Raw genomic sequence first — 12717 nt, 5'->3', positions numbered from 1 at the left:
CTATGACCGTCCGAAAGTGCGATTTTATTCGCACAGGTCATACACCTCTTAAAAGGAGACGGTGAGGCCATAAGCAAAGAACTGGGGGGGGGGGGGGGGAAGGGGAAAGGGAAGGGAATAAAAAGACTGCGGAAAGCCGATTAGGCAAACAAAAGACGCAGAGGATCACTAAGTAGATAATTTAAAGATAAACAAACAAAAGCTCAAAGGAGCCTAGAAAACTAGCCAAAAGGCAAATAGTGAAGCGCTCAATCTTTCCTGAGAACCATTCAGCTCGGCCGGGAAAAAAGAAACTGGGGAAGATGGTGGGTGGGAGGAGCATATACCTCGTGGAGGATCACACCATAAAATTGTTACTTTTAGCTCTAGAATCTTCCGAGAGAGTCAGCGCAGGCGGACAATATCCCATATGTGTGCATTCACAGAGGCCACGAAAAAGAATCTAAATTCTAATCCAACAACATCTGAAGTGCAACTGGTAACCCACACTTGACTTAGATGAAAGATCTTTTAGTAATATATATGAAATTGGTATCAGTAATGTGAAAAAAGCAAAGTGTTACTTAAGGTACCCAAAATGTTTGTAGTGCCCATCTAAGCATCTCTGCAAAGTGGTAGTCATACGTTGTTAATCAGAATTCAGACCACTGATGTTTTCTATCATATTTACCCGATAAACTACTACACAACAGCTAGAAGCAGCATCAATAATAAACACTTATCTGAATCATGAATAAGCAGCAGGAAAGAATGGCAGTATTTCAATGACAGACTTACCGAGCTGCTCGTGCAGCTTTTTTACTCTCCAAACTCACAGGAACATTGAATCTCTCTGCCCGTTTTTGCATTCTCTGAAACAGAAGTTAAAGCAGACAAACCTAATGTAGACATTAAAGAAAAATGAATTTACTTTCAAATATAAGATCTGCAGTATGTTTCAGCCTTCCACCATCCATTGAAGGGGTAACTCCCCCCCCAAGTGGTAACATTTCTGGATATTTCAAGATTCAGAAAATAATTATTGGAATCAGAAAAGATTCCAATGGCAGAAACTCAACAAGGCCAGCTTCAAGTAGCAGAATGGAAAATTTGGGTTCTACTGGAAATATAATCTCATACAGGACAGCGAAGGAATGTTAGCATATTCTTTCTCTTTTGTCTGTACTCTGCCTTAAACTGAAACAAAACAGAAATGCTATTGTAGCGAGGACAGAAAAATTATCTCTCTGATTCATGGAATCCAAGCAGAAACCCACATTACTTAGTTGTTGTATAACATGGGTGAATAAAGTGCAGCTAGGGGATTACTTGTAGACCCAATGCTGTTTTATAACCTCTCTGGATCTCCCATGTCCCCTAACGTTTTTTGAGGTGGTGGTCAGAAATGTATTTCTGGGCCCCTAGTATGACAATCCTACATTTTAAAAAATACTCTCACGGACAATGTTTTGCACACAAACTCCAAAAACCAAAACAAGAAGACAACTTCTGATCAATTACCATTTCAATTTTATTTTATTTTTTGTGGGCTGGTGAAACCTGCAGTGGCCCTCTGAAGCCTCGAAACTTGCTGACTAGCTTTACTTAGGAGCTTACTTAGAGATTCTCTTCTGACTCAGCAGAGTAACAGCTGGCTAGTAATAAAAATCAAACAACTGGGTCCTTCAAACCCCAAACTAGTTTTTGTATTGAAGAATGAGAATTCTATTAATATTAACACAGGTTTAGGATGTTGAGCACCTTACTTAAATCTGTATTTCTTCTCCAGACATGCTCCAGTTCTGTTATACAGTGTAACTGGAATAGGTTCTAAGATAGAATGAGAAACTCTACATCATCCTTTCCCAACCCTATCAGTCCCAGCCCACATGGCCAATGGTCACAGATGATAGAAGCTGCAATACAAAACATTACACTGAGATAGCACTGGGTTTGGAAAGAGTGCCACATTTTCTTCTAGTTTGTCTGCTTCTGTTCAAAATTCTGCTTCCTCACCAACCTCTTGATATGGCACTAATATAGTCAAATGTGCCCATTAATCACAGGGTGTGCAAAGGATCACCCAGGCGATATATGTGGCCCCTCAGACTCCCTCCCTCATTTAATAAGGACCACTGTGGTTGGTATTACGGGTGGGCCAAGCCCTTTTAAATTCAGGAATGGACATGTTGACCTTGGTGGACCTTTGAAAGCTGACCACCGCACAGTTGCATTCGAAAGATCTCTTGGACAACTTTTTACAAACGAAATAATTTTTCATAGAACACACTATTCAAAATAATTGGTGACCTAAAATCTAAGGTGATCATAAAGGGGAATGTAGTGTATTTTGGGGAAGAAACAACTTGATGAAATGTGCAGAAGGCAAAAATATAAAACATTTCAGAATAAAAAGGAAGAGAATTCTTAATAACTGTAAAACTTTATGAAGACAGAAGCATATTTGGACTAGTAAATAAAATGCTTCTTTCAACAACATATTGGTAACCAGTGAGACTCATTAACACATTTGCTGGACAAGTCATCCCAGTCTGAAAAAGACTCCCAGACAAACAAAACAAAAGCAAAAAATAGACCTGTGCATCTGATTGTTTCCTCTTTTGATTTCTAGATTTTGTTTTAGTTATTGCCCCCAGCCCTAACAAAATTGCTAATCCTACTGCATGCATTAAAACTGCTTATTCTGTATAATTTCTTTTCATTAGGCCAATACAGTTTTTCTGCCTGCAGAAAATAAATCTAAATTCTTTCAGCCAGTGGCACTTCAAGATGTAGCCTAATAGCAACTAATACGACCATTAGCCAGTTCTACTGCCATGGCCTGAACAATGGCAGTGAGAATAAAATGCTGGTATATTGAGAAGGTTACCATCATACATCAGGTCAACATGTCAAATGAACCTAGAAAGCATTCATTGTGTGGTTCAAAAAATTTGTACAACATCAGTGTATTTTAAAAAACTAGAGCTTGGCAGAGTTGCGAATCTCAAGTAGAGAAAGTGTGAAAGAGGACGTAAGTAAAATAATTTAATGATCCATTGATGAAGGCTTCCCACAAAGTTTAGAAGACGTCATTCAGCACCAGTTCCATTTCAGATAATATTTATTGTTTCTGGTTACCTGTCAAATTGAAGCAATAATCTGTAATTTGTGACAGCAGCTCTCAATAGCTGTGGTCAGCTTACAAAAAGGAGTCATTCTTGGAGCTGGCAGTTGAACAGCAGGGAGAAAATTATGTTTTCATATCTGAGAGTACAATCAGTCAAAAGTGATGAAGATCAAGGACTAATGGAAGCCAAAAAGTTTGTTTGAGAGAAAGCATGTGCCAAGTTTCTCCAGAGCATCTTTTACTCTGTTGCGGGAATCACAGAAGAGTCCAACATCTTGCCAATGAAAGAAATCCGCAATTCAAGGTTATCTGGCAAATGGCCACCCAAACTCCATTGAGAGACAGTCTACCACCTTCTGAGCTAATCCACCGTTGGGACCACTCTTACTCTCATGACGTTCTTCCTACTATTTCACTGAAATCTACTTCCTTGTAGTTTAAATCCACTTCTTCCAGGCCTACACGCCGGAGCCATAGAATACAAAGTTACTCTACTTTCCATACAACAGTTCTTCAAATATTTGAAGATGGTTATCATATAATTTCACAAAATTTTCTGCTCTAATGCTAAAATATTTTATTCTCTCAGCCATTCTTTACAGGGCTTGATTCCATTTATCATTTTGATCACCCTCTTCTGGACATGTTCCAGCTTGCCAATATCTTTCTTAAAGGGTGTGCCCAGAATTAGATATAGTATCCTAAGTAGAAGAGAGTGGTACCACCAATGACCTGGATCCTGTACTTCTGTTCATACAGCCTAGAATTTTACATTTGCTTTATTTAGTGATGCATCACTTGGTTGATTCATGTATAGCTTGTGGTCTACGAAGACTTTAGGCAAGTGTCCTGCTGGCTGTCTCTCAAGCAGAAAATCCTGACTACACAGTAATGTAGGACAGTGCTGCTTATGTAATCATTGCAGTTGTGCAAGTGGAAGGCAGTTATTCTTTTGGAGATCACTGTTTGTGCAATGGCAAGTGCAAGTAGTGCTTTCCATTTAGTGGAAACTCAATAAATATTAGCCCTTGATGCTTTCCATACTACTGTCAAACCAAGTGTCACCCATTTTATATCCTGCATTTGATTTTCCCAAACATTTTATTTATCTTTGTTGAAACTCTTTTGTTTTGGCCTAGTTACCAAACTTAAGTCATCTTGACTCCTGATTCTGTCTTCACAAGTATTAGCCACCACTCCTAGCTGGCTGTCATCTGAAAATCTGATGAATCTTAGCTTATCCAGATGTACCTTAGGCAGCCCCCTCCTTTTTTTAGATACTAAAGAATTTGAGGAGAACAATCCAAAAAGCAGAAATAGAGATACAGTTTAGTCATCTCATGTGGTAAGGTTTTCTCACATAAGCCTAGTGACATCTCTTGGCAGCATAAGCCAGAAGACAGTAGGGGTTGCATTTATCAAGCAATTATAACATTGCTTCAAATCTGTTTTTTATTAACCTGGTTAGGTTTTTAGGCATGCACAAAAAGAATCATGTTAAGTTGCCACAGCTAACTGACATGGTGCCAGGCACATGCCAATTACATACCCAGCACACATCAGACACCCTGTCAAATAATCATGTTAACTTACATGTTTCTTCTTGCACATGTGTTATTTCTGACCAAAATAAAGACTATAGCAACAGATCCACACAAAGTAAATCTAATATGGCATAAACCAGTCTATATTAAACATACAGATGAAGAACTGTATCTCCCTATATGCGCCTTCTCGGCAATTAAGATCAGCAGTGGAGGCCCTCCCCTTGGTCCCATTGCCAGCACAAGCACAGCTGATGGGGACACAGGAGAGGGCCTTCTCTGTGGCAGCTCCCAAGCTGCTGCTGCTGCTGCTGCTACTGCTACTGCTGCTGCTGCTGCTGCTACTGCTACTACTACTACTACTACTACTAATAATAATAATAATAATAATACAGTAATAATATAACCCCATTCAGAGTAAATGAGAAACCATGGTGTACTATTGTATCAATAAGCTAAAGCAATTCTGGGATTCAAGTATCCTCTACATCACACCTTTTCCACCCAAAAGAAAGGGAGAGGTTTCTATCTCCCTTGTTGTTGTTGTTTTGTTTTTTGTTTGCTTTTTTCAAAACAAAAACAAATATAAAAATACAATATACTTACTATACAATCTAAACTACCGTGCACCCCATACCCACAGGACCCTTTGGAGCAATACTTTAAATACGAACTTCCTTTCCAAAATTGTATTGATTGTTGTTTAGAGGCAATCCCCTTTCCTTTCATTAATACAAATTCAACAAATCTACCCCAAATGGCATAAAAATATCTGAACTTATTCCCCTCTTTTCATCTTAAGTTCAGTAATCAATTTATCGTCTAATGCAATGTCCCATACTTCATTATACCAATCTTCTAATTTAATATCTATCTTCCTTGTTAAAATTTCTCTATGAGGTCTGAGTTTTGGGATTGGGTTTAAAAGGTTTGGACTAAACTGTCATTTTAGATCTTTAGAAATGATAGTTTGCACCAAGGGCAGGGAATATGTGGCCCTCCAGAAGTTGCTGAACTGCAACTGCTATCATCCACCACAACTGGTTATGCAGGCCAAGCCTAATGGGAGTTGCAGCTCAACAAAATCTGGAAAGCCACTTCTAGTTTACACAGATGATAGTCTTCTGAATTCCAGGGCCAGAGAGAACGGTTTTCTCAAGTGCACATGGGAAGGTGAGCAGAATGAAAACACAAGACCCACTGGAATTTATTTATACAACATAGGGTGGGCAAAATGTGGACCACAGTGATATTTTTGTGCCCCCCCAAACCACATGGAGCTTCCAACTTTGCCTCCATTTTAATATTTTTTGGTCCCTCAGGAAGTCTCGGGGGGGGGGAGAAGGGGAGTAGACAATGTTGCCATATTTTGATGATTATTAACATACCAGGACATCCAGAGTCCCCCAATTTATTTTTTAACTTGAAACAATGTTTTAAATTTATTTATTTTAATTTAAAAGACACAATAATTTCAAAACACTTTTAAAAAAACAAATAAGGGTACGAGACACTCTCTTTCACCACAACCTTTAGCTGTTGCCCCTCGGGAACTCAACCCTAGCCCTGTGGCAAATCTACAAAACCATGCTAAGGTTGCCTACTCCATTACCAAGAGAAAAACATGATTTTCTATTACATCTCAACCAACCAACAACATTGACCTAATAACAACATAAGACAAACTAGAAAAGGAAAAATTCAGTCATACACATTATGAAATATAACTCAAAAGTCAGCTTCACACAATGACATCAACACAACATTTGCACATGTGACAGCTAATAGGAGTTGAAGAAAAAAGTAGCTTACCTCCATTTGTGGAATTTCTGAGGTAATTTTCACCACTTTCTTTTCTGAACCTCTAATGAAAGGCAAAAACAGATGGATTAAGACATGAATAAGTCCTCAGCTTCCTACTCCTATCTGAGAAATATGCTGTTTCAGGCATGGAGGAAAAATCAGAGGGCATAATATGCTGCCTCCATCTCCCCAAGATCTGCTCCAACATGTTCCAAGAACATGCCATTCATCATTTTAGGTGAGTTCTCTACACGAGGGTGGCACTTCTCCAGGGAAAAGTGGCTCACAGTATCTATACTACTTTTAAAAAGAATTTGCATAAAATTCTATTTCTGTTACATTGAGTCCTTTATAACTGAGGAAGATATATGAAAATTCAGGAAACTGTGGGTACCAAGATAAGTATGCTAATATTTCAATGTGTTCCATGGCAATGATAAGAATTTTAAAATACCGGTACTAAAAATGAAAAATAACAGAACTAACTATGAATGAGACTTCTGTAGAAATTGTATTATACAATCATCTTCTACAAAGCTGTAAAACACGATGTTAATGCAGTAGAAGTTCTGGCACATTTTAACAAGTTGGTAAGGCTTCTGAATACAGCTCTGGAGATAAAACTACATATTTACCGGCTAAGGAGAGGCTAACCAAGTTTGGAAAGGTTCATCACCAAAAACATGGCTACAGCTGACAACTATGAACACAATGATGGAGTAGAATAACTGCACTAGCCATCAATGAAGATGCTACATGCCCCAATTAAATCACAACTATTTAAGATATTCAATTATAAGGACAGGTTACTTGCTTGTAAACATGGTTCTTCCAAGTGGATCTCTATGAATCCACACTAGTGGGTTAAGACAGCGCCTGCGCTGGCCTCTCGGAATCTTCTAGAGCTATAGGGAAAAGTAACACAGTTTGAGTTGCCCTGTATTGCGCATGCTCCGCCCGCCAAACCCCAGTTCCATCCGCCCACCACATAGTCGGAGTTGGACTTGACCATACAGTGACGGAGAGCGGGGAGGCTGGGCGGGATGTGTGTATTCATAGAGATCCACTTGAAGAACCATGTTTACAGGTAAGTAACCTGTCCTTCTTCAACGTGGTCTCTATGAATCCACACTAGTGGGTGACTAGCAAGCTCACTTACCGGAAGGAGGGCCGTCACTGGAGAAGTGAAGGAAGCACTGCTCTCCCAAACATGGTCTCATTCTTGGCCCGGAGGTCCAGTGTGTAATGTGTAACAAAGGTAGACACATTGGACCAGGCTGCTGCTCTGCAAATGTCCTGATGTCAACACCTCGCAGCAGGGCCGTGGATGTGGCAACAGCTCTGGTGGAATGAGCTCTAAGACCTTAAGGGAGAGGCTTGTTCTGCAATTCATAGGCCAGAGAAATGGTGGAAACCAACCATCTGGACAGAGTAGAAGAAGAAGCAGCGGAACCTTTACGCTGACCATAGAAACAGAGGAACAGTCTTGGAACCTTTCTAAAGTCTTTAGTTCTAGTAACATAATAAGTGAATGCTCTTCGAACATCTAAAGAATGGAGCATGCGCTCAACATCTGAAACTGGATCAGGAAACCAAGTTGGTAATATTAAAGGCTGATTAATGTGGAACTCAGAAACCACTTTAGGAAGAAAAGATACATCAGGGTGTAACACCACCTTGTCCTTAAAATACTGTAGGTATGGGGAGTCCATACGAAGTGCTGCCAATTCACTAGCTCTACGAGCAGAAGTAATGACCACCAGGAATAAAGTCTTGAATGAGAGCAACCGAAGGTCACAGGAAGCCATAGGCTCAAACGGATGGCGAGTGAGGCAATGAAGCACTATTTGCAGTGACCATTGCGGTATAGGTTTCTTCAGAGGAGGTATCATGTTGGACAGAGCTTTGAAGAAAGCTTTCAGTGTGGGATGCAAAAACCACCTGGATGATTCAGAGCCATGGGGCTGAAAGGCAACAATGGCTGAGGTGTACACTTTTAAGGTAGACTTGGAAAGTCCTAGGTCAAACAGATAGTGAAGATAAAGGAGGAGCGTAGACAAGGCCACAGGTGACGATTGCAATATGTGCTCCTCAGTGAACTTGAGGAAGTTTTGCCACTTGTATTTGTAGAGTAGCTTAGTGGCTGGCTTCCTTGCTTTATCAATGACTTCTTTTATTGAAGGGAAATCCTCCACGCTGTCAAGTGGAGAGATTCCAAGTCTGGATGAAGGATGCCCCCTGTGTCCTGAGTGATCAGGTGTGGTAGAAGGGGTAACCGAATCCTGTCCACCACTGATTGCAGGAGCATGGAGAATCATGGTTGTCGTGGCCACCAAGGAGCAATGAAGATTGCCTCCGCTTCCATCTGGAGTGCCCTGATCAGGGCTCTTTGAATGATGGGTATCAGTGGAAAGAGGTAGAGGAGCCCTCTGTTCCATGGAACCATAAAGGCATCTCCTAGGGACCCTTCGCCCTTTCCTGCACGGGAAGCATATTTGTCGCACTTCTTGTTGGTCTGCGTCGTGAACATGTCCATGGATGGACGTCCCCACTTGTGACATAGACTCAGGAACACCTCCTGATCGAGTTCCCACTTGTGAGATTGAAAGGAGCGTCTGTTCAACTCATCTGCCAGCTGGTTGTCCGTCGTGGATACATGGATGGCCACAGGGAAGATGTGCTGATAGTAGCACCACTCCCATAGGTGAACTGCCAGAAACAGAAGGGACTTCGACCGTGTTCCTCCCTGCTTGTTTATATAGAACATGGTCGTCGTGTTGTCTGTGACTAGTTGTATCATTCTGCCCTTGACCAGAGGGAGAAATGCTCTGAGAACCTTCATCACCACCATCAGCTCCAGGTGACTGATGTGGAGTGAGACTTCTTGAGGGGACCAAAGAGCGTGAATTTGGTGTCCCTTGCAGTGGGCTCCCCAACCTAGGGGACTGGCATCTGTTGTAACCTGTCGTGTTAACTGCAGGAGTCGAAAAGGTCGTCCTACGAGAAATGAGGTAGGAATGTCCACCACTGAAGTTGTTCTGCTAGCTCTGGAGTGACTGTTAGACGCTTGCGCTGGCTGTCCTGCAGAGGATTGAATAGAGCAAGTAGCCAAGACTGAAGGGAGCGCATCTTGAGGCGAGGGTGGGATAAGGCACAAGTTGTTGATGCCATGAGACCCAGAAGATGTGCGTGTTTTGCTGATACTCTGCCCTTGGGCTTGAATTTCCGAACTGCCCTTCTTATTTTTTGTATGCACTCTGGAGGTAAGAACATGCGAGCATGGACTGAGTCCAGTCTTGCCCCGATGTAATCCGTTACTTGAGATGGTTCCAAGTGGGACTTCTCGTAATTTATTGACAGGCCTAGAGTCTGTAGAGTGTGTAGAACATACTGTGTGTCCTTGACTGCTCTTGCTCTGGATCTGGACACAATCAACCAGTCGTCAATATAAGGGTAAATCGGTATCCCTTGTAGACGGAGGTAAGCTGCCAGCGGGGCCATGCATTTGGTGAAGGTCCTGGGAGCTGTTGAGAGGCCGAATGGAAGAGCCACATATTGGTAGATGGTGTCCATGAAGATTAGACGCAGGTATTTCCTGTACTTTTGATGGATGGTGATGTGGAAATACGCATCTTTTGGATCCACAACAACAAACCAGTCTCCTCTTTTCAATAGGTGAATAATTGCTTCTAAAGTGACCATCCTGAAAAGAAGTGGTTTGAGGTAGGTATTTAGGTCCCTTAGATCCAGAATTGGTCTTAGACCGCTGTCCTTCTTGGGTACTGTGAAGTACCGGGAGTAAAAACCGTTTAGTATGTCCCGGTTTGGTACCTTCTGGATGGCTTGTTTTGCAAGAAGGGTGAGAATCTCTTCTTCTAGGATGGGATCGAATGATGTAGGCTTCACCCATCCCAGAGGAGGCAATTCTATAAACTCCAGCCGGTAGCCTGAGCTTATAATGCTTAAGACCCAGGAATCTTGCGTTATCTTGAGCCAGTTGTGAAGATGAGGAGATAGGCGGGTTGTGTGGTCCATAGTGGAGATGGTTCTGGTGAAGTCAAAGATATTGTTTGGACTTCCTCCCGGATGGCCTGTAAGACTGCCGCTTGGTTGATTGGGGCTTAAAGGTAGAGGTGGAAGAAGAGGCCTGGGAAGACCTTAGTTGACCTTGGTTCCGGAAAGGACGATAGGTGGAAAGTGTAGACTGGTGATATGATTGTTGTGAATATTTCAGACGCCATTGGAATTTGGAGGTTCGAGGTTGTTGCTGGATAGAGTAAGTCTTTTTACTCTTTTGCAAGTTCTCCAGGTTTTCATCAGCTTTTTCACTGAATAAGCCAGATGCATCAAAGGGTAAAGTCTCAACCCTGGTTCTAATATCCTCCATGATATTTGCTGATCTGAGCCAAGCATGGTGTCATAAGGTGATGATAGAAGCAAGATTTCTGGCAGTGGCATCCGCAATGTGTCGGGATGCCAAGCATTGATGTTTGGACACAGTTAATGCTTCAGAGTGGGCGTTGAGGCATATCTGCCTGATATCCTCTGGTGCAACTTGCAAAGCTGGTAGAACTCTTGCCCAGAGTTGCTTCTGGTATACACCCATGGCTACCAAATAATTGATCGCCCTTAAGACAAAAGTGGTCATGGTGTAAAGTCGACGTCCCAACACTTCCAATTTCCTACCCTCTTTGTTGGAAGGTGTAGCATGATCCTTTGTAGGAATCTTCGAAGAACTGGATTCCACTACCAGGGAATTCGGAGCAGGGTGCTTCAGCAGAAAGGAGGTTTTAGGACCATGAATCCGATAGAGGTTTTCAGTCCTTCTGGATATTGAGGTGGAATTGGCAGGATGTTCCCAATATTGCATAATAAGATCTAGTAACTCAGGTACATAAGAAAGGCTGACAGGGTGAGACCTTTATTAATGTCTCCGAAGATTAGATTATCCTCACGTGTGGGAGATTTTTCAACTTCCATTCTTAAGGTGGTTGCCATTCTTGAAACCATCTGGGAGTAAGAGGAAAAGTCCTCGGAGAGGATGGGTGGATGTCAGCAGCATCCGATCCTAAAGGCTCCCCTGGGAGAGGTGTGTCCAAGGAAGCTTCAGATGTCACCTCTTAATCTTTTTCGGAAGAGTCCTCCGAAAGCTGATGTTCAGCATCAGAGACAGGAAATATGTCAGGGTGTTAACCCCTATCTGCTCCAGTAGCGGTTTTCTGGGGAATAGTGGGGTGAGCAGGTCGAGGCACTGTGGCATGACTATCAGGCTTATGACCCGTCGACATGGAAGCTCCCTTTCCCTTCAACATCAAGGGTTCTTGTCTATCAACACCGAGGGACTTTTGCTGTCGAGGCTTTCTTGGAGGTGAGATAGATGGTGAAGATGAAGAAGCGTATTGTGCCTTCTTCCTTCTCCTTCTGTGGTCTCTCGATGTCGATGATGACTCAGAAGAATAATCCCGTCTTCGACGTCGACAGCGGGACTTCCTTCTTTTGACACTGTCGTCTGAGTCAGAAGCGGAAATGTAGTCTCGATGCCGGCACTTTTTTCTCCTGTCGACGCCGGAGCCATGTCTGTGCTTATGATGGCGTCAAGATCGTTTAGATGGAGGCTCTCCATCCCAATCTGACGATGGATGTCGAGGAGAAGGGACATCCAAAGGCTTCTGAGGGCTCCCTCGAGGTGGAGATGGAGACTTGGAGCCGAGTTATTCCGGTGCCGAAGACTGGGATCGAGACGCCCGCCCGGTTAATACAAGGCTATGAGCGGCATTGGCTATTCCAGCAATTGCTTGTACTAGCTGGCTAGCCGTTGGTGACCTCTCGACGTCGACCGGAGACTCCTGTAGAGGCAGTAAAGAGGCACCCATTTCCGACATCAAATCCCGGTCCCGGGAAGAGTCTTTGAGTATAGGTGAAGGAAGAGACGCTGATATAGGAGGCACAACCAAAGTGATCTCCTTAGACTTTGATTTGGTCTTAACCAGCAGTTTCTTCTGTTTCAGTTGTTGAGAAGCCTGTGGGGCAGAAGATGTTAAGGGAACCGATGAAGTGATAGATTTTTTTGTAGCTGTAGACTTCTTTTTTTGCTTTTTCTTTGGTCTTATCTTTGGCGGATTCAGGAGGAGGAGAAACTATCGTGACTTCACAACGGACTGAAGATGTAGATGGGACAGACTCCATATCCAACGGTTGTGAAGCAGATAGTGTTTGCTTCCACAGAGAATATTTAAGGCACTGCTGACGAGCGTTGAGCGT

The 12717-nt window shown here is 42.5% G+C and overlaps 1 protein-coding gene across 2 annotated transcripts in view; it reads right to left on the bottom strand.

Annotated features, from left to right (window-relative positions):
* Window positions 1-12717, bottom strand: part of SARNP (SAP domain containing ribonucleoprotein) — a 103908-nt gene that overhangs the window by 65263 nt on the left and 25928 nt on the right. For both annotated transcript variants that reach the window (XM_020782993.3, XM_020782999.3), the window contains exons 5-6: window positions 6466-6517; window positions 778-851 (exon numbers count right to left, since the gene is read on the bottom strand). In XM_020782993.3, the coding sequence (XP_020638652.1) occupies window positions 778-851; window positions 6466-6517 (126 nt within the window). The remainder of the gene's footprint in view (window positions 1-777; window positions 852-6465; window positions 6518-12717) is intronic.

Source organism: Pogona vitticeps, chromosome 2, assembly GCF_051106095.1.
Source record: "Pogona vitticeps strain Pit_001003342236 chromosome 2, PviZW2.1, whole genome shotgun sequence".
Taxonomy (NCBI): domain Eukaryota; kingdom Metazoa; phylum Chordata; class Lepidosauria; order Squamata; family Agamidae; genus Pogona; species Pogona vitticeps.
The sequence above is the reverse complement of the archived record's forward strand: the minus strand, read 5'-3'. Positions and strand labels throughout refer to the sequence as shown.